General features: G+C 63.6%; 5 protein-coding genes across 10 annotated transcripts; 3 read left to right on the top strand and 2 right to left on the bottom strand.

Annotated features, from left to right (window-relative positions):
• The first annotated feature begins 5,583 nt into the window (after positions 1 to 5,583).
• Positions 5,584 to 7,370, top strand: LOC136018199 (maestro heat-like repeat-containing protein family member 7). Its single transcript, XM_065687230.1, has 4 exons — positions 5,584 to 5,877; positions 6,361 to 6,462; positions 6,795 to 6,897; positions 7,144 to 7,370. The coding sequence occupies exons 1-4, from the start codon at positions 5,770 to 5,772 to the stop codon at positions 7,203 to 7,205; spliced, it is 375 nt and encodes a 124-aa protein (XP_065543302.1). The 5' UTR covers positions 5,584 to 5,769; the 3' UTR covers positions 7,206 to 7,370.
• Positions 7,371 to 9,961: 2,591 nt separating this feature from the next.
• On the top strand, positions 9,962 to 11,252 carry LOC136018529 (probable G-protein coupled receptor). The gene is given in 2 exon segments (XM_065687818.1): positions 9,962 to 10,012; positions 10,014 to 11,252. Coding segments are annotated over 2 exon segments (1,290 nt in total).
• Positions 11,253 to 12,421: 1,169 nt separating this feature from the next.
• PCBP4 (poly(rC) binding protein 4) lies at positions 12,422 to 18,466 on the bottom strand. Of its 4 annotated transcripts, none has more exons than XM_065687919.1 (13): positions 18,380 to 18,466; positions 16,770 to 16,885; positions 16,463 to 16,486; positions 16,352 to 16,384; positions 15,976 to 16,092; positions 15,763 to 15,891; positions 15,396 to 15,524; positions 15,063 to 15,137; positions 14,854 to 14,898; positions 14,622 to 14,697; positions 14,244 to 14,302; positions 13,650 to 13,819; positions 12,422 to 13,334 (listed from the first exon to the last, which is right to left on the bottom strand). In XM_065687919.1, the coding sequence occupies exons 2-13, from the start codon at positions 16,863 to 16,865 to the stop codon at positions 13,028 to 13,030; spliced, it is 1,260 nt and encodes a 419-aa protein (XP_065543991.1). In that variant the 5' UTR covers positions 16,866 to 16,885; positions 18,380 to 18,466; the 3' UTR covers positions 12,422 to 13,027. The 4 variants fall into 4 exon arrangements, with proteins under 4 accessions (XP_065543991.1, XP_065543992.1, XP_065543995.1 ...); XM_065687920.1 differs by having other exon boundaries at positions 14,250 to 14,302; XM_065687923.1 differs by lacking the exon at positions 18,380 to 18,466 and having other exon boundaries at positions 16,216 to 16,384; positions 16,770 to 16,810.
• Positions 18,467 to 19,677: 1,211 nt separating this feature from the next.
• On the bottom strand, positions 19,678 to 21,593 carry LOC136018576 (putative protein-lysine deacylase ABHD14B). 2 transcript variants are annotated; one of them, XM_065687927.1, is made up of 4 exons: positions 21,274 to 21,593; positions 20,779 to 21,003; positions 20,363 to 20,604; positions 19,678 to 20,031 (listed from the first exon to the last, which is right to left on the bottom strand). In XM_065687927.1, the coding sequence occupies exons 2-4, from the start codon at positions 20,984 to 20,986 to the stop codon at positions 19,849 to 19,851; spliced, it is 633 nt and encodes a 210-aa protein (XP_065543999.1). In that variant the 5' UTR covers positions 20,987 to 21,003; positions 21,274 to 21,593; the 3' UTR covers positions 19,678 to 19,848. The 2 variants fall into 2 exon arrangements, with proteins under 2 accessions (XP_065543999.1, XP_065543998.1); XM_065687926.1 differs by having other exon boundaries at positions 20,779 to 21,006; positions 21,274 to 21,591.
• ABHD14A (abhydrolase domain containing 14A) lies at positions 21,462 to 23,643 on the top strand. Of its 2 annotated transcripts, XM_065687924.1 has the most exons (5): positions 21,462 to 22,226; positions 22,375 to 22,490; positions 22,790 to 23,025; positions 23,295 to 23,473; positions 23,597 to 23,643. In XM_065687924.1, the coding sequence occupies exons 1-5, from the start codon at positions 21,979 to 21,981 to the stop codon at positions 23,625 to 23,627; spliced, it is 810 nt and encodes a 269-aa protein (XP_065543996.1). In that variant the 5' UTR covers positions 21,462 to 21,978; the 3' UTR covers positions 23,628 to 23,643. The 2 variants fall into 2 exon arrangements, with proteins under 2 accessions (XP_065543996.1, XP_065543997.1); XM_065687925.1 differs by having other exon boundaries at positions 23,295 to 23,643.
• The last annotated feature ends 171 nt before the right edge of the window (positions 23,644 to 23,814 follow it).

Raw genomic sequence — 23,814 nt, 5'->3', positions numbered from 1 at the left:
GGGAGTGCGAGCGGAGCGAGCGGCGCTCTGGGGCTGCATCCTTGGCGATGCTCCAGAGCCACGTGCATGGCCCGGCTGCAGGTCCCTTGGCCAGCCTGTGCTCTGCGATGGCCGCAGCCCTTCCTGCTGCGTGGCTGGGACCACTGCTAATGGTTGGGGGTGCCAGGATGGGCTCTGACAGCCCCACGGGCTATCGCTGGATGAAGGAGCTGCCCTGTCCTGACCCATCCACACCGCTGTGCCCCTCAGGTGCTGCTGCAAGAGGAGCCCGTTGATCGCCTGGACACCACGGTGCGGCAGCAAGTCATGCTGACCATCGCTGCCCTGAGGTACATGCCCAGCCACAGCTCGGTGTCCCCAGCGCCCAATGCCCCATCAGCCCCGTCCCATGGGCAACCACAGACCTGGGACTGCGAGGGGGCAGGCAGCAGGGCAGGGGGTGGCACAGGAATTTCCTCCCGAAGGCCAATGTCAGGGTCAGGAGGGGTTCAGATGGCCCCTGTAACGTGGGGATCAGCCCAGGTCTCCAACCCCTGGGTCTGCCTCCTGCAAAGAGCTCTTCCTTGTCCCTGCAGCAGAGTGGGGCTGCTTCTGAAGAAGAACAGCCTCCTGGAAGCCTGCTTCTGCAGCGTCTTCCACCTGCCTCCGCAGGACAGCCAGGGCCCCGAGGCTTGGCTCTACTGCAAGGTATGCCCTGCTGTGAGACACAGCAGTTCCCTGTCCCGAGCCCCCTTCCTGCTCAGAGCAGGGCCACGGCTGCGCTGCTCCCCCAGGCTGCCAGGGCTGCCCTCGAGACCCTGCTCCCTTGCAGACCCTGTCCGCGATGGACAGCATGTTACAGGTGCTGGTGCGCAGCGCCAGCACCCTCGGCATCCAGGAGCTGCAGAACATCTTCAAGGTCTGGCCTTGGCACAGGGTCCCCTTGGGCAGTGACCTCCAGCTTGAGCGGTGCCCCCCCCAGCCCCTTCCTCCTGGCTGCTGCCAGAGCCCCTTCTCCTGCCCCAGCGCACCCAGGTCCTCGCCCACTGCCTGTACTGCACAACCCTCCGGGCGCAGCTGCCCGTCTGGAAAGGGGAGCCCAGCCCTGGCGCTCTCCCCCTGCGGCTTCACGGGCCATATCCCGGAGCCCCACCACAGGTCCCCAGGGAGGGGTCACCCCAAAGCCTCGGGGTGCTCAGGGGCAGCGCGTGCAGGCAGGGACCTTTTCGGAGGGGCGGTGGGTGCACAGCAGCAGGGCAGCAGCAGCAGCAGCAGTGGGATGTGGGGACCCGCCTGGCCACAGCCCGTTGCTGCGAGGGGCAAGAAGGACGCGTGCCCGTGTCAGGCGCTGCCGAGGAGCTGTGCTGTGCCACCCCCCTTCTGGCTCACCGACAGCTTTTCTCCTCCCAGCTCCTGCTGCCCTTCATCAGTTCGGAGGTGGCCGTGGTGCAGGAGAGGGCCCTGGCACGGATTGCCAGGCTGGCCAGCTTCTTCAGCACCTACCCCCTGCCACAGGTACTGAGCTCCTGGTCTGGGCAGCCCCAGTGCCCCAGCCGCGTGCCCGTGAGCCCCAGCAGCACCCGGCCTGCAGGAGCTCAGCAGCAGGGGCTCTGCCCTTCCCTGTTCGTGCTCTTTCCCAGGGCACAGGCAGCAGCCTGGGGCCAGCAGCCCTGCCCTGCTTTGGGCTGCTGCCTGGCTGCTCTGGGAGCGGCTGAGGCTCTCCTTGTGCCCAGGTGACCTTGTGCCCATCTTCCCCCAGTCCTGCTCCTGCTCTTTGCAAACCCCAAAGCTCCAACATCAGTGCTGGAAGACTGTGACGATGGGGGAGATGGTGGGGCACCTCACCTTCTGCTGCGCCTGCAAGAACAAGGGGACCTGCCTTGAGGCTGCAGAAGCTCTCTTTCTGTTGTACTGCTTCACCCTGCTGCACCTAAGTAAGAGAAGCCGTGCGGGGCTGGGTTCCCCCGGGCATGGGCAGCCAGGGGCCACTCTCCTTGGCAAGAGAAAGCCAGATCCGACCTGCTTGCCCGCAGCCCGAAGAGCCATTTCCCCTCGCCCACACTCGCGCTAGCCCTGGGCCTTCCCTGGGCTTTCTGGCCCTGTGCGGGTCCAGGCCTCTCTTTGCCAGTGACTTTTCAGCCCAGCACTCTCAGCTGCACCTCCAGCCCTGCAGGCTCTCTCTGAGCACCCCGGTTTTGCTGCTCCCCAGGCAGGTACCCCTGTCTGCCGAAGATAAGGCGGTGGCAGCTCCAGCAGAGCAGGGGACAGATGCGCACCTGGCACCTGCTGAAAACCAGAGACTTGAGACAGATGTTCTCGGTGAGAAGTGCCTTTGGCTCCCGGCCGGGGCTCAGCATGAGTGAAGGGACACCCGGTGCATGGGGCTGACGGGGCTCGTGCTGTTCCTGAGCAGGGGCCAGGCAAAGGCCCCAGCGAGCTCGGGGTCCCCGCAGGACCCTGAGCCCCACCGCTGGTCTCCTCCCAGCACGGCCTGGCTCTGCGTCCCGCTCTCGCTGCACAGCCAGGATGCTCTAGGTGACAGTCCTCCCTGTCCTTCATCCCGCAGGGGTTTGCAAATTGTCTCCAGCCCTCTGAGCGGGCAGATATCATCCTCATGGCCATGAAGACCTTGACAAACCCAGGGGTCTACAGCATCAGCATGGCTGCCCACATGGTGGACACCGTCGTGCCACACACTGACTTCCGGACAAGGCAGGTGAGCAGCCTGCGGTGGCACGGTTGACGCACCGACCCTCCGGGGACTGTTCTTGTCCTGGCTCTGTGCTGGCCAGCACTGACACTATCTCAAGCTGGCATATCACACTGGGAATGGAAGCAGCACCCAGGTGGCGCTGGGCAAACAGCCACGCTCACCCTGCTGACACCGCTCCCCACTGCCACCCATGTGTCCCTTGCAGGTGCTGAACATCACGTGGGCCATCTACAGAAACCTGCCCTCCGTCAGCACAGAAATAGCCCGCAACAGCCTGAAGACGGCCCTGCTGGTGCTGACATGCAAAAAACCCAGAGAAGTGGTGGCCAGCGTGCTGCAGTGCTCCCCAACGTGCAGCAGGTATGGGGCCCAGCAGCCTCTGGGGCTCCTCTGCCACTGGGACGGGGGCCCCAAGACCCTCCTGAGGGCCTTCAGCCCGCCCATCCTCCAGGGTGTCCCCGCTGACAGAGCCCCGTGTCCCTGCAGGGACGCCATGGCCATGTGGAAGGTGATGCTCTCTGAGCCCAAAGCTGCAAGGAAGGTGCTGGAGGAGCTGCTCAGCACAATGACGAATCAGTCGCGGCGCAAGGTCTCTGCCGCCACCATGGACAACCCCCGCGTCCTGTCCCTGGCTGTGAGTCGCTCGATCAGGCCTTGCTGTCTCCCGGGGCAACCCCTCCTCTTCCCTGCCCACCCAAGCCCTGACCTCCCCAGGGATGAGAGGACGTCTCAGTTTCTGGGTGTCTTCTGCAGGCATGCAGGACGATACATGAGATCCTCCGGCAGTCCCTCTGCCCAAAGGAGGTGCAGGAGGTTTTCCCTAAGCTTTTCCTTGCACTGCTATTCCAAGTGTCATTCACAACAGAGCTGAAGCAAAAGGAAGTGCTCATTTGCTGGAAGGAGTACCAGCAGGATCAGCTCACTCCCACCAGGTGCTCCATCCCTGTCCTCTCATCCCTGCTGGCCACCCGGAGCCAAGCCAGGGGTCCCGGTGGCAGCTGAGCATCTCTCCTTGTGCAGGTCAGCAGTGCAGTCCATGAGAAAGTTGCTCTGCAACATGGGCTTTGAGTGGGAGGAGCTGGCCATCGAGGAGCAGGGTGGCTGGGACAACCTGCTCCAAGTCCAACACCACCTCGAGGGAGTGCGCATCGTGGCCAGGTGAGAGCCCCTTCTCCCCGCTCCTCGGGGACCGCGTGCCCCACAGCACCCGCTCCCTTGGGGCTGATGGCGAGGGGGTCCCCGCTGCTCAGAGAAAGTGCTGCAGCCTGCTGCTGTCCAGACTGCTGCGAACCCCGGGGAGGTGAGCCTGCCCGGCTCTGGCCTGACAGTGCCTCCTTCCCCCTGCCAGGGAGATGATGAACACCCCGAGAAGCCTGCAGTGCGTGCTGTTCGACCACCTGGTGAATCTCCTTAGTGTGGAGGACCCCACGTGGGAGATGGTCGCCATGGTCATGCTCACTGAGGTGAGCCCGACGCCAGTCCCCCAGTCTCCCGCTCTTGCTCGGCTGTCTCAGGCCCAGCACTGTGCTGCGGGGGGAGCTGGGGTGGCGGGTGGGCTTTGGTTGGTACCGTGGAGAAGCAGGCAACCAACCAGTGCAGTGTGCTGTGGGTCATGGGGGCTCTCTGCGGTCCCTGCCACCTCCGTCTGAGCTTGCTCTTCCTCTAGCGTCCTTGCCGGGAGCTGATGGCTGGAGCCAGCACCGCGCCTCACCAGCTCCTCCTGTGTGTTTCAGATGCTGAAGCGCACCAACACCGGCGATACTGTGGACCGTGCTATGAGCATCTTCCCCATGTACCTGCAGAGCCAGTGCGTGGGGATGCCCAGACTGGTGCTCAGGACTCTCTACAGGCTCTCCAAGAGGCCCTGCATGGTGTGTGGGGGTCACCGGGGCAGCAGCACAGGGCACAGCGGTGCTGCTGGGTAACCGGGTGGCTTCAGCGTTTCGGGCATCGGGAGAAGTACCAGCTCTGCGCCTTCCCGGTCCAGTGCCCCAAGGCTGTGCCCTGCAAGAAGAGAGGCAGTAGTGCTGTGGGGAAGGGGCTACCATTGCTGGCACATCCCGACAGGGGTGCTGGCGGCACAGCCACCAGCCTACGTGTGGGGTCTGCAAAGCCGGGCTGTGAGGTGCTGAGCCCTTGGGTGAAATGCAGCACTCGCAGCAGGGGCTGCGGCACCTCTGACAGCTTCCCAGGCAATGACAGGCACCCACCAGCCTGCCCAGGGGCTCTGCTGGAGAAGGGGCAGCCGAGGGGATGGCGAGGAGCCCGTGCTGTCTGTCCTTCCCCTCTGGCTGTGCCTGCGAGCCCAGTCTGCTGGGCTCATGCTCGCCCTCGTAACCTGTGCTGCCTGCTGAGGAGCCAGCGGGGAGGCCGGTGTTTGCAGAGGGGGTTTTCACTCCTGCCATCGGTCACTGCGTTACAAACACGAGGTGCCATGTGTCACGCAGGCAAGGAAGATGCTCACCCTCATACCAAACATCGTGGCGTGCCTGGAGGATCCTGACAGCGATGCCGTGCCCGTGGCCATCCTTGTGCTCAACAACTTGCTCCACCTGCTGGACGAGAAGACACTCAGCCTCAGAGCTCTTGCCATAGCTCCCAAGCTCCGGTTGCTCTTTGACAACGTAAGGCTGGGGGAGAGCCCTGTGCCCCTGCACGGGGCACCTCCATTCACACCTCCCACCCCAGCCCCGTGCTCTGCAGGGGGATGCTTTCCCCCACTGCCCCATCGCTGCCCTCTGGGTCTGGACTGTCCCCCATCCCCTCCCGTCATGGACTAAGCCTGGCTTGGCCTCCCTGCTGCAGGAGCTGGTGGTGGCAGGATGGCAGCAGGGCTGCTGAGCCCCACCCTGCCCTGGCAGCATCCCCGAGCCCGCCCCCGGTCTCCTGCTGTGTCCCCCAGCCCCGCTGGGCAGACGTTCTGCGTGCTGCAGCTCGCTCCCTTTTGGAGGAGGCTGTTTTGGGAACATCCATCTCCACGTCAGCCCCCTGCTCGCCGTGGGCTTGGGGCTGAGGTCCTTCTCCCGCAGGAGTCAGACACCGTGAGGCAGCTCTCCATCTGCTTATTCCAATATGTGATGGGGCTTGTGACGGGTGCTGAAAAGACGAAGATGAAGGAGGAGGTGTGGGAGAGCCTGCTGCCACTGGTCTTTCACCTGCACGACCAGAAAGAGAACGTGGCCAAGGTGGGATTCCCAGCCAGATCGGTCCTTTGAGCAGGGCGCTGGTGACACTGGAGCCTTCAAACATGTGTCACCATGAGGTCTAGCTTGCTGAGGCCCTAGGACCAGCCAGAGCCCCCCCTCACCCACTGCTGCCTTTCTCCTCCTGCCTCCTGGATGAAGAGGGTGGCGGGTGCTTTTCCCACCCGGCTCCCTCCACACAGCCTCTGCCATGGGGCACGGGGCACTGCAGCCCCAAAGACAAGGCTATTGCTCCACAGCAGCCTGGGGCCACCGAGGCCAAAAGCTTGCAGCCCCAAGGGGCTTCCAGGCAGAGAGGCTGGCTGGCCTTCTCTTCTCCTGTGCTGCTGAGCCTGGTGGCAGCACCAGTGCCCAACTCGCGCGTCTTCCCTGCAGGGACCGGGACAGGCTCCGAGCCCTGCTAAGAGGGAGGACACAGGGTGCTGTGCCTCCAGGGCTGGTGGTGGCATCTCTTCTTCTTCCCAGGCCGCCCAGGAAGCCCTCTACTTCGCTGGCTGGTTCTTGAAGTGGCAGGAACTGACAGAGCTGGCCCTGACTGCAGAAACATGGGAGATCAGCGAGCGCCTGGTGAGCAGAGCCCCAGCGCTGCTGGGATCCGAACCGGGAGAGCCCTGCCCCGTGCCCAGCGGGGAGGACGCAGGGCTGTGTCCCGCAGCTCTATGCACCTTCCTGGAGCAGGCTCTGTTCCACGCTGTGCACACCCCCAGGTCCCAAGGGGGACCCTGCCACCAGAGTGGCACCCCAGCATCAGTGGCGAGCCCTGGGCTCCCTCTGAACCCGAAGGCCACACGGTGGAGAGCTGGGAACGTCCTGCTGGGGGGAAGAAGGGTGGCCCTGGATGGGGGAACAGCCCAACCCGGGGGCAGCTCTGCGCCAACCCTGCACCCTTCTCTCTCCAGCTGCAGAAGAACAGGAGGAAGACCAAGGACTTTCTGCACCAGAGTGAGGTCTACCTGCAGAGCCCACAGGAGATCCTGAGGCAGGACGCTGTCAGGTTCATCGGTGAGCCATGAACCCTGCGTCCCTCCCTCTGACAGGGTCCCTGCATCCCAGCGCAGGACCCGCAGAGCATCCCTTGGCCCCCTCTCAGCCACTCCTGCCTTCACGCGTTGGGCTGGCAGGAGGCTCGTCCCCTCCTTGACACAGCACCCCAGGGTCAGCCCTCCCTGGGGAGCTCTGTGGCCAGGCGGGCTGGGTGCTGGGGTCCCCGACAGGCAGCGGGTTCCCCAACAAACTGCGTCCCCCCAGGGCTCATCGGGCAGTACGTGCGCGAGCGCCAGACAAGGGAGTACATCAAACAGGGTGAGTGAGGGCAGTGGGGAGGAGGAAGGACTCTGGCACAGAACCGCCCCAGGCGAGGGGCCCTCTGCTGCCAGCGCATCCATGGGGAGAGCGTGTTTGTGGAGGGGGGTGTTCCTGAGCAGCAGCCTCCAGCTGAGCCTCCTGCCCGCTGGCTCCCTCCCGGCCCTGGGCATCATGGGGTGTAACGCGCCCTGCCTGGAGGGGCACAGGGCTGTCAGCTCACCTCTCCTGCTTTGTCCACACAGTCCTTGAAGGCCCAAGAAAAGACGCCAGCCCCCTGCTCTCCTCCTTGGCGACTCAGACCGTCCTCAAGCTGGAAGAAAGAAGGATGAGTTCAAGGTTTAGCCTACAGTGGCTGCGCTCATTGCTGCCATGGGCACGAAGGAGGCGGCGCTCGGCCCCCAACAGAGACTTACGAAAATCTCCTGAAGTTCAATAAAGCAAAGCACAAGGTCCTACACCTGGGTCACGGCAATCCCAGGCACAGCCACGGGTTGGCTGGGGCACCCCCCATGCAAACACAGCCCGAGGCAATTGCAGGTGGAGAAGGGAAGGCTGCGTGGAGACCTCGTAGCAGCCTTCTCGTGCCTGAGGGGGCCTACCAGGGCATCCAAGTCCCTGACTCTTCATCAGGGACTGTAGCGACAGGACAAGGGGCAACGGGTTTAAACTTAACTAGGGGAAGAGGCCCACCCCCCTCTCTCCAGCCTCCTTTCAGGTAGTCATAGAGAGAGAGAAGGTCCCCCCGAGCCTTCTCTTCTCCGGACAAAAGCCCCGCCAAGCTCCCTCAGCCGTTCCTCATCACACTTTGCTGCAGGCCCTTCACCAGCTTTGCTGCCCTTCTCTGGCCCGCTCCAGCACCTCAGTGTGCTGGAGGTACAGTAGTGAGGGGCCCAGAACTGAATGCAGGATTCGAGGTGCAGCCTCACCAGTTCCCGGTACGGGGGGACAGTCCCTGCCCTGGCCCTGCTGGCCACGCTATTGCTGATAGAAGCCAGGATGCCATTGGCCTTCTTGTCTGCCTGGGCATACGCGGGCTCATGTTCAGCTCCATCAGTCAGCACCCCCAGGTCCTTTTCCATGAGCAGCTTTCCAGGCACTTTTCCCCAGGCCTGGAGTGTTCCATGGGGTTGTTGTGACCCAAACGCAGGACCCGGTACTTTGCCTTGTTGAACCTCATACCACTGGCCACAGCCCATCGGTCCAGCTGCCCAGCTCCCTCTGCAGAGCCTTCCTCTCCTCCAGCAGATCAACACTCCCACCCAACTTGGTGTCGTCAGCAAACTGACTGAGGGTACCCTCGATCCCCTCATCCAGATCATCAGCCAAGATATTAAACAACACTGGCCCTAACACCGAGCCCTCAGGGACACCACTAGTGACCGCTCACCACCTGGATGCAACACCGTTTACCACCACTCTTTGCGCTCGGCCATCCAGCCAGCTTCCGACCCAGCGAAGAGCACCCCTATCCAGGCCATGAGCAGCCAGGGCCCCCAGGAGAGCGCTGTGGGAGGAGACACTGTCAAACGCTTTATGAAGCTCCAAAGGGACAGTGCTTACAGCCTTTGCCTCATCCATCTGGCGGGTCACCTTGTCGTAGAAGGAGATCAGGTTGGTCAAGCAGGACCTGCCCTTTGTCAGCCCATGCTGACTGCGCGCCTGATCCCCCGTTGTCCCGCTTGTGCTGTGTGATCTCGCTTAGGATCATCTGCTCCATGACCTTCCCCGGCACTGGGCTCAGGCTCACAGCCCTGGAGGTACCCTCCTCACCTTAGCAAGGCATGTAGCTAATGCCCATCGCTATGACAATAGGGCTACAGAAGACAAGTAAGATATGTTCCCCAGCCTGGGCATGGAGGATCTCATCCATCCTTATGTGTGCCCTGTAAACATGCGTTTGGGTCCATGGGGTGCAAGGGAAGGGCCACTGCCATCTGCATTACTTAAGTGCACCATGGATGCTCCAAAGCATCCCTGTGCTTGCGGGGAGGAGACCTGCAGACCTGCCTGTATATCCGTGCCCTGAGCTCTGAGCACCTTGAGTCTGAGCTGTCCTTGTAGAAGAACCAGGCCACGGGTGATTGTGCTGATGGAACACAGGGCTTCGGGGACCCTGGTCCCCCCTTGCTGAGCCCCCACTGGCTGCTAGGAGCCAGCAGCTGCCCGTGGGACCGCCACAGTGCAGGCAGTGCCGGGAGTGACAGCTGGTGCCATCCGCAGCTGGCGGGATGCAGGCAAACAGTGTGAGGAGCGGGTGACAGTGTGGGGAGTGTGGCCTCACACAGAGCCAGTGGCCCCATTCTGCTGTGGGAGCTGCACCCTGAGAGAGACCCGGGGCAAGGAGGAGACATCACCTACCTCCGCAGGAACAGAGGTGAGCTGAGTCCTCTCCCTAGCCCCAGAGAGAACCTCGGAGGGAGCAAGGAGCAGGGATGGGGCAGGTGGGTTCGTGCTGTCCCTCTTCGAGGGGTGCTGGTGCAGCTGGGGCAGGGGGATGGGGTAGCCTGGCACAGGTACATGCCACATGGCAGTGCCATCCATGGCCAGGCTGGGACAGCTCAGATGCCAGCCCAGTGGTAAGCAGGGTGCCATGACCTCGCCAGGCACTTCTTCCTGCTCCAGCATCTTGGAGGGGTTCAGGTTGTCTCCAGGTTTCTCTGTGGCTCTCACTCGTTTTGGCTCTCCTTGACACCTTACTCCTCCCCTCAACAGGCAAGGAGAAGATGGTGGCCGTGGTTGTGGTGGGGTTTCTCTCTAATGGATGCAAGAAATGAGCCCTTGCTGCCCAGGCACCAGAGCTGCTGGCTTAGCCCTCAGTGGGGATGGCAAGCCAAATGGGGCTGAACACCACAGACAGCCTAAAGCTGCTCCCTGTCCGGGAGGAGTCCATTGCCCAGGAGGTGGTGGGCCTCCTCTGCATGGTCCTGCTCACACTCACCGCCCTGGTGGCCAACACTGTGGTGATGGTTGTCATTCTCAAAACCCCGCTTCTCAGGAAGTTCATCTTTGTCGGCCACCTCTGCATGGTTGACCTCCTCTCTGCCATTTTCCTCATGCCCGTGGGAATCATCTCCAGCTCCTCCTGCTTCAGCAGGGTAATCTACAGCATTGCCGAGTGCCGGGGCTTGATATTCTTGAATGTCTGCTTCATCAGTGCCTCCATCCTCACCATTGCCATCATCAGCGTGGAGAGGTACTACTACATCGTCCACCCCATGAGGTACGAGGTCAAGATGACCATCAGGCTGGCGGTGGCAGGAGTGATCATCATTTGGGTCAAGTCTGTTCTCATCACTGTCTTGGCACTGGTAGGCTGGCCTCAAGACAACGGGGCCACCAGTGCCAGCCGCTGCACAGTTTACTGGAGCCCTGGGGCCCACAAGAAGGCTTTCCTGATCATCTTCAGCATTGCCTGCTTTGTTCTGCCCACCATCATCATCTTCGCTGTCTATAGCAGTGTCTACCGTGTGGCCCGGATGGCATCCCAGCAGCACGCGCCTGTGCAGGCACAGGCAGTTGCACCAAGACACCGATCTGACTCCATCGCCAGCCTAGTGGCTATCGTCATCACCAGGAGCCTGCCGGTGCCCAGACTGGCACCAGAACGCTTTTTGGGAAGCAACAAGGCCATCCTCACCTTGGTCCTTATTGTGGGACAGTTCTTGTGCTGCTGGTTGCCCTTTTTCGCTTTCCACCTGCACTCCTCTATGGCTGCTGGCACGGAGGCTGGTGGGCACGGGGAGATAGTGGTCACCTGGATTGCCTACTCCTCCTTTGCCATCAATCCGTTCTTCTATGGATTGCTGAACCGCCAGATCCGGGAGGAGCTGGCACGGCTCAGGCGCAGCTGCTTCAACCGGCCGCTGGGCCAGGAACTCTGTCTTTCCATCTCGGAGGCTTCTGTCCAGGAGAACTTCTTGCAGTTCCTCCAGAGAGCAACTTGCACACTGGAGACCCATGCCAGCTGCATCAGCCCCAGCCCCAGGGACAGGCTGGACCAGACCAAGGTGAGCTTCCCCATCCCAGGTCAAGTTCCTGAAGAGAGCAGCTGAGAAGCAGGAGGCCCCATCCCACTGTGCTGGGCAGGAGGATGGGCAGGGAACCTGCCAGGGACCCACTGGACCTGCTTTTGATCCAGCCGCTTGGATTTGGAGGGGTCCTTGTTCAGGTTTTGCCTCTTCTCTGAGCTTATGGTGGAAGATGGTTTCTCCGTTAAAGAGAAGGAAGATCTGGGGAAGCCTCATTTCCCTTCCAGAGGCTGGGATTGTCTCTGGCTCCACCAGCACCGGCCAGTTGCATGGACCCTTCTCAAGACACAGGGTGCCACGGGGCTCCTGTGCAGAGGCAGATGAGAGGGCACCTCCATCTCCATCACCCTGCTGGGACCACTTGCGGCCAGCGGGGAAGAGCAGATGTCCCTTGTACCCTTCCCAGGAGCAATGGACCAGCTAACACCACTAACACCAGTAATCCCCACTGAGCCTGGAGAGCTGTCATAGAGCCCTCCATCTCTGGCTGCTTAACCCAAAACTAACTTCTGGGTGGAGGAGCTCCTGTCACTGATGGCACTTACCAGCAGGACAGCACCCTTGGGGCTGGCTCTGGCCATGTCTGTGTTTATCCTGCTGGCATGGCAGCATGTGATGCCTGTAACCATGTCCTCCATGGGGAATGCTGGCCAGCCAGAGCCAGTATGTTTACGGACACGGCTGCCCAGCTGAAGCCCAGCCAGTGGTGCCATGTGCCAGCCAAACTGGGCTGCTGGCCAGTGGTGGACGTGGTGGCACAGGGCGGTGGTGGGGTCATGTGGGGCACCCCTGGGCAACAGCAGTGGGAGAGGACCAGGAGCTACTTTCCCCTTCCAGTCTCATTGCTTCTGGGGACACTCCCATGGGGTCCCCAGCACAAGAAAGGGGACTGGACACTGTTGGGGAATGCTGGAGGCATCACTCCCAGCCCACTATAAAGGGCCCAGGAATGGTGCTGGTTGGAGATGCCCCTGCCCCAGTAATAACTGGTGGGCTGGAAGAGAACTGCCCCATGGCCTCTCAAACTGCCCCACGGGGCTCCGGGAAGACCCCCAAAGAAGCTGGGGCTGAGGGCCAGGGGCATCCCCCTGGCCACAGGGATGCCCCTCCAGCCACCACCCATGTCCCCAGGAACTGGTTCTGCCCCTTGTGTCGGGGGTGTCTCCACCCTGGGGGGGGATGTTGTTATCTGGTTTCTTGTAAATTTTGTCTTTTTATTAAACCATTGAAAAGTTACAAAGGAGGAAAAAATATAGACTTATATATACAGCATTTCCAAGCCAGCAGGGACTGGCTCTTGGATGGGTATGCTGGGAGGCGATTGCCCCAGCGTGGCCCCCCCACCAGAGCCAGAGGAAGGGGGACCCCCAGAGAGGCCAGTCAACCCCTCATCCAATGGGAGCCAGCATTTGGGTGCCAGCCAGAGGGTGGGCAGCAGCAGGACAGCAGGACGGGCAGGGCGAGGGTCAGGTGGTGGGGGTCCCACCCCGGCACAGGGCACTGAGAGAAGGGACCACAGGCCAGCGGGGACAGCTCCTCACCCCCCAGTACCAGGGCACGTGGTCCCCATGCAGGAAAACTGAGGAGGGTGACACAGTGCTGCCGGGATGGGCAGCAGGCAGCAGAGCAGCCTTTTCCTCCGTGGGCATCTGCCAAGAAGGCCCTTCCCCAGGGCAGGGGCCAAAAGGTCCACCCCGGGCATGGGGCGCCTGGCAGGGGCTGGGGACAGGGTAGGAATCAGGGGGTGTCCCTGGCACTGGGTGGCACCCTGGCCCCCCGCACCCACCTGCCGGCAGGGCTCAGTAGGGTGAGAACTTCTGCCGGTCGGCTTTTTTGGTGCCATTGGTAGCTGAGATCTTGGTCATGTAGGTGGCACTGGGGCCTGCCACAGAGGACGGGGACAGAGCCAGGAAGGACATTGGCTTCAGGCCGATAAAGTTGGAGAGGGAGATGGTGTAGGGGGTGCCCAGCAGGGCTGGGTGGGCCGGGGCAACGGTAGGCAGCGCTGCACCAGAGCCAGGGGTGAGAGGCTGGTTGAAGCTCATGCCGAGGTCCATGGAGCCAGGGCCTGGCGGCACCTGGGAGGTAGATTTGGCCGTCTCTAAGCTGGGGAACCAAAAGTGGTGATGAGGTGGTGAGGACCACAGCGACAGAGCAGGTCCCTCACCCCAACCTGCCCATCTTAGAGTGCAGGGACTGCGTGCCCCATCCCTTCTGGCACAGGCCTTCAACCTGGGCATCCTGCTGAGGAGGGCTGAAAAGCTGGTGCTCAAACCCTGTGGGGTCTAGGGTACTGCACCCAAAATCTCAGGACCTCAAAGCAGTGGCCAGCTCGTCCTTCCTGAGGATGCTGGGAGGGGGGGGGGGGAGTGTCACCCCAGAGCTGCATTGGGGTGCTGTGGAAGTGCACCTAGTACCTACCAGGTTGTGATGAGGTACTGAGCCAGGGTGATGCTGACGGGGGACCCCGTGATGGTGATGTGCCGCTCACTGGAGCCCTCAGTTTGGTTCCCAATCTTGATGTGGGCACCTGACATCTGCCGGATCTCACTGATCTTGCTGCCGTGTCGGCCAATGATGCAGCCGATGAGCTGGAGAGGCAGAGGCTGGGGTGAGTTGGGAGCAGCCGGAGGGGCCATGCCAACCAGGGAGCTCCCAGGGGCTCACTGGCCACTCTCTATGTCTGGGAGTACTGGGGAAACTGAGGCAGACACCCGGAGGGCAGGGTGCTGCTTTCTTTGGGCAGACCCTGCTTTTTGCTCTCACTCAAGGCCCTCCCTGGCTGGCATCACTGGGCTGACACATCCAGGGCTATTCCTTGGTGTTGGCCGAGCCCTTTCCCCCTTCCTGTGCCTTAGTTGCTGTTCCAGCTGCTTCTGCCCTTGAAGCCTCTTCTCTGGCCCCCAAGGCAGAGCCTCCCCTGTGTGGGCCAGTGCTGGCCCCTGCAATGTGGCAGCGGGGTGGGACACATGGATGGGGACAAGCTGTGGTCCCTGTCACCACCCCAGAACATACACGTACGTCATTGGGTACAAGGAACTCCTGGGAACTGCTCTGGGAGCCGGTATCCAGGCCTGGAGAAAGAGACAGGGATGTTAGTGGAGGAGGTGGGTCTCCAGCAGCTCTGTGCCCCTACCCCAGCCCCATGCTGGGACACTCAATGTCCCTGGGGACAAACTTGAAGGATCCCTGGGGAGACATGTAACTTGCTCCCCCACGGCAGGGTTGGGGGTCTCCGATGGGTGCAGGAACCCCAGGAAATCAAGGGCAGGGTCATTCAGGGGGCAGATAGCCGTGCTGGGGGGCTGGGACCAGAGAGGGTGCAGGGGATGGGGACCCCTTCATCAGGGCTAGGTGGCTGAGTGGGTCAGGAGGGGCACAGGAGATGCTCACCTGGCACCACGGCGGGGGTGTGGCCCAGGGAAGCAAAGGGAAGCGAGTGCCCTGAGAGCTGCTGCAGCTTCGTCACCTGCACGAAGTAGGAGGAAGAGGAAGGAGGTGTTATTCCCTATGGACTCCTGAGGCTGGATGCTGGCACCCAGCACCTCCCAGGACAGGCATCCCTGGCAGGCACAGACACAGTGCCCACGGGATCAGGGATGTGCTGCCAGAGGGACGGACTCACCTCTGCAGGAGAGACCCCGCTGTACTGGCCCTGCATGGGGAAGCCCTGGGGGGAAGAAAACGGGCATCAGTAGGGGGCCAGGTGGTGCCCCTGCCTCAGGCCTCACCCCACGGCAGGGAGGCCACCCCAAGCCCACTGGAGTTGCCCTGCTGGGCAGAAGCTGAGCCCCCCCGGCCACCCTGTGCCTGGGGGGTGCTGCAGCCCCTTACCTGGTTGGCAGAGAGCAGGATGGTGCCCAAGGAGAGGCCAGGGTGATAGGGGATGGTGGCCCCCTTTGGAGGTGACTGGAGAGGGAGGGAAGGAGGTGGAGGGTTTAAGAGATGAGGCTGAATGTCTCCATTGCCCCACAGGTCCCCCTGAACCCCCTCTGCCACCCCCATGCCCCCAGCAAGCTGGGTACAGCCCCCAGCACCACTGAGGCAGCGTGCTCAATGGACTCCTGTGCAGAGGGCTGCCAGCGCCTGGGTCCACATGGGCATGGGAAGACCTGGCGAGGGGGGATCAGGCAGCATGTGCCTCCTTGGGATGTGCTCAGTGGGTACCTCCAGGATGACGGCGCAGATCTGCCTCACGCACTGGATGATGGTGTCCGGCACCCCTGAGACGGTGACGGCCCGTTCGGTGGAGTTGGGCAGCAGGTCAGCAGCCACCTGCACCTGTGCCCCTGAGCTCTGAGGGGCAAAGGGAGATGCTGGGGTCCCTCAGCCATTCCGCCCTCAGGGCTCAGCACCTCCCACCTCCCCTGTACCCTCACTGGCCCCCAGGGAGCTTTGCAGGACCCGCAGGGTGATGCTCCACTCCTGCATCACCTCCCACAGCCCCTGAGGGACCACGGCAGCCCTTGTTCCAAGGGCTCTGTGCTCCCTGAGGGAAAAGGGGAGCCCACACCCAGAGCACCCCCAGCCTCACCTCCCGGATCTCCCGGATCTTGGCTCCTGCCTTGCCAATGAGTGAGCCACACTGGCTGGCTGGGATGACCAGGCGCAGCGTCACCGGTGCTCTGCCTGCTGCTGCCCCATCACCCCCTGCTCCCAGGTCCTGTGAGGAAATGGGGATGCAGTGTTGGACACCCAGGAGCCCACAGCTATGGGGGTACCCGGTGGGATTGTGGGGTCTGCCTACCTCCTTCAGCTTGAAGGCTATCATGGAAACGGCACGGAAGACAGCGTCGGTGGAGCCGGTGATGGTGGTGATGCGCTCGGGGCAGGACCCCTCTGAGATGGTGATGCGTGCGCTGCTCTGGGGACAGTGTCACACCCCATCAGGGATGGCGTGGGCCCTGTGCTCCATGTCCCCCCACCCAAGGAAGGGCTCACCATGGGGGGGCTCAATGCCTGTGGACCTGGGCTTTCCCCTTCCCACCTGCAGCCTTCCTAGGAATGAAGCTGTGTTTCCCCTGGGTCCATCCAGGACTGGGGGGCAGGGCTGGGCTAGTGGGAGCCATCAGGTGCGGGTAGGACAGGCATCAGGACCTGGCAGCCCCCCAGCATGCCCTTACCTGCTCTCGTATCCTTTTAACAGTCTCTCCTTTCTGCAGGGAGAGGAACAGGGCAGATGGTCAGGTCCAGGGAAGCCCAGGGCTGGTGGTGCCCTGGACCCCAAATCTTACCTTGCCAATGATGCTGCCGATCTCCTGCAAAGGCAGAAACGAGGGTGGCCCCATCAGCAGGCAGCTCCCTGCCTGTCACATCCCTCCTCTGCCCATAAGAAAACAGGCAGGCCCTGCCTCATGGCTACCGGCAGCCTGGTGACACTGGGCCATCAAATGGCCCCTCCCCAGCTTAGGATGCAGGAAGAAACCCTTCTGGGAATGCAGGGGAAGAAACCAGGGTCTGGTGGAGCTGGTGCTCCAGCATGGTCCCCCACCCTGGGTACTGCTGACCCCCCTGAGCAGAGCCAAGCTTCCCTGCTGTTACCTTGCCATGCATGAGCATGCGGAGGGTCAGGGTGATGCTGAGCTCTGTCTCCTCGGGGCTGCCGCCCAGGCTGCTGGCTCCGTCCTGCGATGCCATGGCAGGAGGGGAAGCTGAGCCTGCGGGACATGGCAGTTCCAGAAAGGGGGAGGCCCCAGCTACCCCTCCCCTAAATCTGCAGCCCGAAAAGCACCCAAGGCTGGGAAGCAGGGAAACTGAGGCAGGGCAGTGCTGTGCCCTCCTCTGGCAGCGGAGGCTTGCACGGCCCTGTGGTACCCCATTGGCACCCTGCACACCTTCTGGGAGCTCCCCAAAAGGGACTCACTGCTGCGTGTCTGCCTGAGCCTGCGGGCAGCTGTCTTCAACCGGGCCCACACTGGGCCTGGGCTGGAGCTGGCACTGCACCTGCATGAAGCCAGGAGCTGGATGGATAATGGGAGGGAAGGGGGATGCTGCGGGATGGGGTTCGGTTTGCAGGTGCTTGCTGCTGTGGTGGCACACAGGGCAGGGGGAGCAGAGGCGGCCTGGGTCATCCACAGGCCGTGCAAGCCTTCCTCTTCCTCCCGCTCCCTTCTCCTGTCCATGCACAAAGCCCCGGGGGAAACTGAGGCAACCCCCTCGATGGGGACCCCAAACCCAGTGCCCGAACGAAGTGATGCCAAACACATGATGCCGCTGCACCCTGTCCCCCCCACCCCCCCAGAGCACCCCAGGGCCACCCCTCGGCTCCTGCGCGCTGTGCCCGGGGGGTGGCCGCGGCCCCGGGTGCCAGCCCCGAGGACAATCGCCGTGTGTCCGGGCAGGGGTGGGCGGCTGCGGCACCGCTGGCTCCCGGAGGGCCGGGCAATGCCAAGCAGCTTGGAAACAAAGCACCCGTGTTGGGGCTGGGGCTGGGGCTGCGGGCACGGCGGGGGGGTGGGGCGGTTATTTTAGGTGCTGGCAGGACTCGCTGCTGCTACGGCACATCTCCTGCATCAGGGTGAGGGGGGCGGGGGACAGGTTGGGCGCTCCGCACCCCCGAAGTGCCACGGTTTGCACCCCCCGGGGTGGTTTGGACGCCGCATCTTCATCCCCCTGTTACCAGCAGCTGGGGAATATTCCTGTTCCCGACGGAGGGGAGGCTGAGATAGGGTGTGCGGGGGGGTGTACCCCCCTGTAATCTGCCTCCCCGCAGCCTTGCGTGGTGCCGGCAGGGGCGGGCAGCCTCCGGGGTCCCCCGAACCCCCGGGGGTGAACGGCAGCGGGGACAAAAGATCCCGCCGGAAAGAGAAGGATGAAGCTGGCAGTGGGGCAGGGGGTTGGCAGCAGGGCCATGGGTGCCCCCCATGGCCATAGGCAATGTGGGGGCTCCGCGGGCGAGGAGGTGCTGTCCCCCAGGTGAGCCATGGCAGGGATGCCAAAGACCGCGGTGATGGGCACAGGCCACCTGACCCTGCCGGAGTCGGGACAGCCACAGGCTGGGCACCGCCCGTCCTTTGGGGCACCTTCTGGTGGCAAAGGGAGGTGAGGGGTGGGAGGACACACAGGAGGAAGGCCCCAGCCCGTCCCAGGGGGATCCTCTCTCCACTCGCCCTCCCGGCCGCCCCGAGCCCCCGGGCCTGGCAGGTGGGTACCTTTCCGCGCTCCTCGTCCCTCCGCCGCCGGCCACCCCGCTCAGTGCCACATTGTCCCCGGCGGCGCCCAGTGGCACCCGGGGCAGGAACAATGAGCCGCTTGACAGGCCAGGGCCAGGCTGGCAGCCCCGGCCCCCACCCCGGTCCACGCCGGGGCCCCCCTCGCTCTTCCCCTCTCCCACATCCCTCCCTCCGGGATCCTATTACAGCGGATAAGAGGCACTAAAAGGAACAATGCACCCTGGGTAAGGCCATCTGCCACCGCTGGGGACATTCCTGCCCCCAACGGCCCCCCCTTTGGCTCACACATCACCCCTCTTTGTAATTGCGTGGGTTTTTTTTCCTGGAAGCCGATCAGCTGGCAGGGATCGAGGGCTCAAGGACACCGGAGCGGGAAGGGACAGGGCAGCTGGCACCCCAGAGCCCTCCAGCACTGGGGGCTGTGCTTGGAGGGCTAGAGGCACCCCTGTTTGGGAGGCTGGCCTCCCACAGGGAGCCGGGGACGGGGGGGGGGGGTAAGGGATGCTCCAGACCGAGCTCCTCCCTGGACCATCTCCTGCACCCTGGCACTGCCCTGTGTCCCCTCCCCGGCATCCTGCGCCCACAGCCAAGTACTCTCCCCGCCCTGTTATCTCCCCTACTAAATCCTCCTGGGCCCTGGCGTAAGCAGCTAAAGCCCAGGCAGGCTTGGGGAAGGAGGGGCAAGGCGGGGGGGGCACCCCGCTGCCGGCTCCATCTGTGTCCCCAGTGCAGCAGCACCAAAGCGGGGCGAAGGCAGGTGGTGGGCAGAGGGCTTGTCCCCCTGTCTGTCCAGCTAGATGTCTGTCAGGCCTCCCCACCCACCCCTTCATCTGTTCATGGCAGCCACTTACTCCATAAATCGCCCCCCGCCTCCCTGGGGCGCTGAGCAGGAGCCTGCGGGGCTGGCAGCTCCCTTTTAAGCTCCTGTGGATTACACCAGGAGAGGTGGGAGAAAGGAGGATGAAGAAGAGGCTGGCAAGCTGGAGACATGGGTGCCACCACCATGGGGGACATACCTGTTCCTGAACAGCCCCAGGGCTCCCCAGCACCCTCTGAGACCCCCAGGGGTCCTGCCAGAAGTGATGGGTGGGCTCCAGCAGCCTCACAGCCAGCACTCACCCATAGGGAAACGCTCCCCAAACATCCTGTCCCTCAGTGACCACACCTCCCCTGCTGTCACCCCTCAAATGTGCATGGGATTGTGGTTGTGGAGGAGGTGGGGATCAGGGAAGGGGGCAGGGAAAGTGGAAAGAAGCAGGAGGAAGGTGGCAGGAAAGTGGTGGCAGAGCTCAGGGCTTTATTTGGTCCCAAGGGAGGAGGTGGCGTGGCGTGGACCCAGCATGGTGTGGCACAGCTGGGCTGGCACATGGGTATGTGTGCAAGTGGAGGGGTGGGAGGGCTGGTCACATCCCCCTGCCCCATGGGCCCCTCCATACAGCCCATCCTGCTCACTCCAGCTGCTGCAGGAAGTCCAGGAGCCCACGGTGCCACTCATTGGGCTTGTCTATGTAGCAGGGGTGCCCGGCGCCCTCCAGCATCAGCACCCGGTGCTCAGGGAGGTGCTGCAGGTTTTTCAGGCTGGTCTGCCCCAGCTCCACATCCTGGTCCCCATAAACAATCAGCGTGGGGGTCTGCAGAAGGGGAACACACCCTGAGCTTGCCAACAGCACCCAAGCACCTGCTCCTCCTGACCAGGGACACCCTGGTGCAGGAAATGGAGGGGAGACACTTGACATCTCCCCCACCCACCATGACAAGGAGAAACTAAGGCTTAGACTCCTGGGTCTCCTAATGCCCCTTCTTTCCCTTCTGGCTACCCATGGTCACACTCCATCATCATGCTCCCCTTTTCCCCTGGCAGAAGCCAGTTTGGTCTTTCTCCTGCCTATTCTGGTTGCAAGGTCTCTTTCCCACCACTCCCTCCCAGTCCCCACCCTCCCTCAATGTCCTTCCAGGCCATACTTTGATCTGGGCGTATTGCTCCGCAGGGAATTTCTCGGTGCAGATGGGTGCCACAGGCACATATGCCTTGAGCAGGTGGTTGTGCTGGAAGAGGAAGGGCAGGGAGTACATGCCGCTGAGTGATGGGCTGATCACCACGGCTGGACCAAGGCACAGAGCCTCTGAAACAGCCCTCAGGAAAGCTCCGGGCGCCGGCTCGCCCACGGGTGCTGGGGCTATAGCATCCTTCGAGCGGCCCAGCCCTGAGCCATGGGAGACAGAAGTTGCTCTGTCACTGTCCCAGCCGCCTAGTGACCAGGAGAAGCCAGCACAGCGGGATGCCGGGGCTGCCATCCCGGCACCACAAACCCGAGCAGCTCTAACTGCTCCCCCTGGCTCCCACCTCGCTCCAGCCTGTCCTTACCACGGCGCCTTACCCGGCAGGTCGATAGCCACAGCTCGGTAGCCGTTTTCGGAGAGCGTGGCAAGCGTCCGCAGCTGAAGCCAGGTGTCGGAGGAGAAGCGAATGCCGTGCAGCAGCAGCACCGGCAGCTTCGGTGCCTGCTGGGCCGGCTCAGCTTGGCGGTAGAAGAGGGTTTGGCCTTCCACTGTGATGGTGCTCTCGGTGAGCCGCGGGGCTGCCATGCCTGGGGTCGGGAGGGCTGCTGCGGGGGTTGAGGAGTGAAAAGCCACAGACGCATGTCTAGCAGGAGGAGTGTTGGGCCTTGTCCCGGTGTCGAGGACAGCGGTTGTGGGAAGGCAGGGGCTGTGCCCTGGCACTGGGACCACGGGGTTACCCTGGCATCACCCTCTTTCTGGGGGACCCCAACGGGGTCCAGCACCGGGGTGCGTGCGTGGGGCCCCTCGCTCACGGGCCCGAGCCCGGGCCCTGCCTCAGTTTCCCCGCCCAGCGCTGGGCCGGTGGCCCTTACCTGCTCCGCTGCCCCCAGTGCCGGCCGCTGCTCGCCTCCCGCTCCCCGCAGCGCTCCGGGGCTGCGGGTGCCGCGCCGCGGGTCCAAAGGGCGGGGGAGCGGAACGAGGGGGAGCAGCGGCCCCGCTCCACCGAGCCCCACCGAGCTCAGGCGAGCGGAGCCGAACCGGAGCCGAAGTACGTCGAGCCCTAGCCGAGTGGAGCCGAGAGCCCAGCCCGAGCTCTGCCGAACTTTGCCGAGCCCTAGCCAAACCAGCCAAACTCTGCCGAGCACCGCCGAGCCCTTGCCGAACCGACCCGAGCGCTGCCCGAGCCCCGCCGAGCCCCGCGAGCCGGGGCTCCCCTCCCGACCCCAGCCCTTCCTCCCCGAGCCCCGGCAGCCTGCGGTGGGCGCGGCCCCGGCTGACAGCGCTCGGGGCCTGCAGTCGTGCGGCCTCCCGCCAGGCGGGGCCTGGGGCCGCGGGCGCGGCGCCGGGAGGGCCGAGCCGGGGGAGCCGAATGTCCCGGCTGGAGCCGAGGGGCGGCAGCGCCGGCGGCCGGGGCCGGCGGCAGCTCGGGAGGCCGGGGCCGGGCGGGACTGCCAGCCCCTGAGTGGGGAGGGCGCAGGCCGGCCCAGAGCTGAGGAGAGCACTGCGGGTTGCGGCCTGTCCCCCGCAGCAGTGGGGTCTGGGGCTCCAGGTCCCTGTCCGCCGTTTTTCTTCTCCAGATGCCGCTCACCCGCAGCCGCCTGGGGCTCCTGCTCCTCGGGGTGCTCTTCACCTTCCTCCTCTACCTCCTGCTCCCGGCCGCCCGGCACGGTCAGCGCTCGGCTGGTACCCGCTCTGACAAGGCGACGCGGGACTGGCCGGTGGCCAGCGCCACGGCACGGACGGGGATGGCTGCGGGAGAGCCCCCTGTCTTCTACAGGGAGGTCTCTGCTGGGCCCCAGCACGGCGGCACTGCCGGCCCCGGGAGGTGGGTCAGCCCGCGGGCTCCGGCGCCACTGCTGGAGCCAGGTGGGGGTGACAGGTCCGGGGATCGGTCTACGCGAGCCCTCATGGCTGCCGGACGCCTGCAGGCATGGCATCTTCCCTGAGCCCCTTCCCGCCTGTCCCCACTGCAGGCCCGATGTCCTGTTCCTGCATGGCCAGGCATTCACCTCCAAGACGTGGGAAGCCTTGGGCACACTGGCGCTGCTCGCTGGAGAAGGCTACCGCGCGGTCGCAATAGATCTGCCTGGTAGGACCATGGCACTGCGCTTAAGTTGATCCCTCTGGACAGCTCCAGTCCCTCACCTCAGCCACCGCTGGGCTCTGGACCTCTTCATGCTAGCAGTGGTCCCTGGGGCAGTGTGCTGGGGCACTGGCCTCTGTGGCCACCTTTGGCTGGCTGGAATGTGGCTGCGGCTGTAGAACCACTGTAGCTTGATTGGGTGCCCATTTTTTGCCAGGCCAGCTGAGCCTTGGGGGAAGAGACCATTGCAGGCTGCACAATCCACCCTGCCCTGCACCCACCCCATGCTCTCTGCCCCATGCCAGGCTATGGGGATTCACCTCCCACGGAGACAGTGGCTACAGTGCAGGGCCGGGTGGCTTTCCTGGACCATGTCCTCCGGGAGCTGGGCATGCAGAGGCCTGTTCTTGTCAGCCCCTCCATGAGTGGCCGCTTTGTCCTCCCCTTCCTCCTGGCACATGGGGACCAGCTGGCTGGCTTCGTGTCTATTGCACCTGTGGGCACCAAGGACTACACTGCTGAGCAGTACCAGCGGGTCCAGGTGAGGTGGGTTACTGGGCTGCTGAGGGGTCCCTGTATGCTGGAAAGCCTTGTGGACCAACTGGCTGGAGGGTGGCATTGAGGGTGGCCCTGTTTTGGGGTGAGTGAGGGGGACCTGTGCCCATCCAGCTCATGAGGGAGCTAGCTACTGCACCCTTGGCTTTGTAGCCCCGTATGGTGACAAGATGGAGGTGGGCACAGCCCAGGGGAAGTGTGGTGGCCAGTTCCCCCTCTCACAACCTCTCTGGTTTTCTCTCTCCCCTTACCAAGACACCCACCCTGATCCTGTATGGTGACCGTGACACAAGGCTGGGTACCCAGGCCCTGCAGAGCCTGCGGCACCTCCCTGGCCACCGTGTGGCCGTGGTGCCCGATGCTGGCCATGCATGCTACCTGGACAAGCCGGAGGATTTCCACCGGGCCCTGCTGGGCTTCCTGCGCCAGATGAAGTGAGCACTGCCTCATTCCCTGCCGAGTGGAGGACTGGGATGCACGGGGGGGGGGGGCTGTTCTCTTTTGGGGTGTCCCCAGGGTGGCAGGGGACAACGACTGAGAGTTTCTTTTGCTGGCAGGACAGGGTGTCGTCTGTCAGGAGGCCAATAAACTGATGTTGCTCTGGTTTCTGCGTGTGTCTCCAAGCGCCGCCGGGCTCCAGCCCCATCTCTCTTCCTGCAGTGTGGGACAGCACGGTGCACTGCAGTCCCACTGCCTGCCCCCTGCCTTCAACCCATTCGGTGGCCCCGCTCCTCCCCTGCCCGCCTCCTGCCCGCCTCCTGCCCGCTGCCGGTCG

The sequence above is a fragment of the Lathamus discolor genome, chromosome 7, assembly GCF_037157495.1.
Source record: "Lathamus discolor isolate bLatDis1 chromosome 7, bLatDis1.hap1, whole genome shotgun sequence".
NCBI lineage: Eukaryota > Metazoa > Chordata > Aves > Psittaciformes > Psittacidae > Lathamus > Lathamus discolor.
This window is presented reverse-complemented; position numbering and strand designations above follow the sequence as displayed.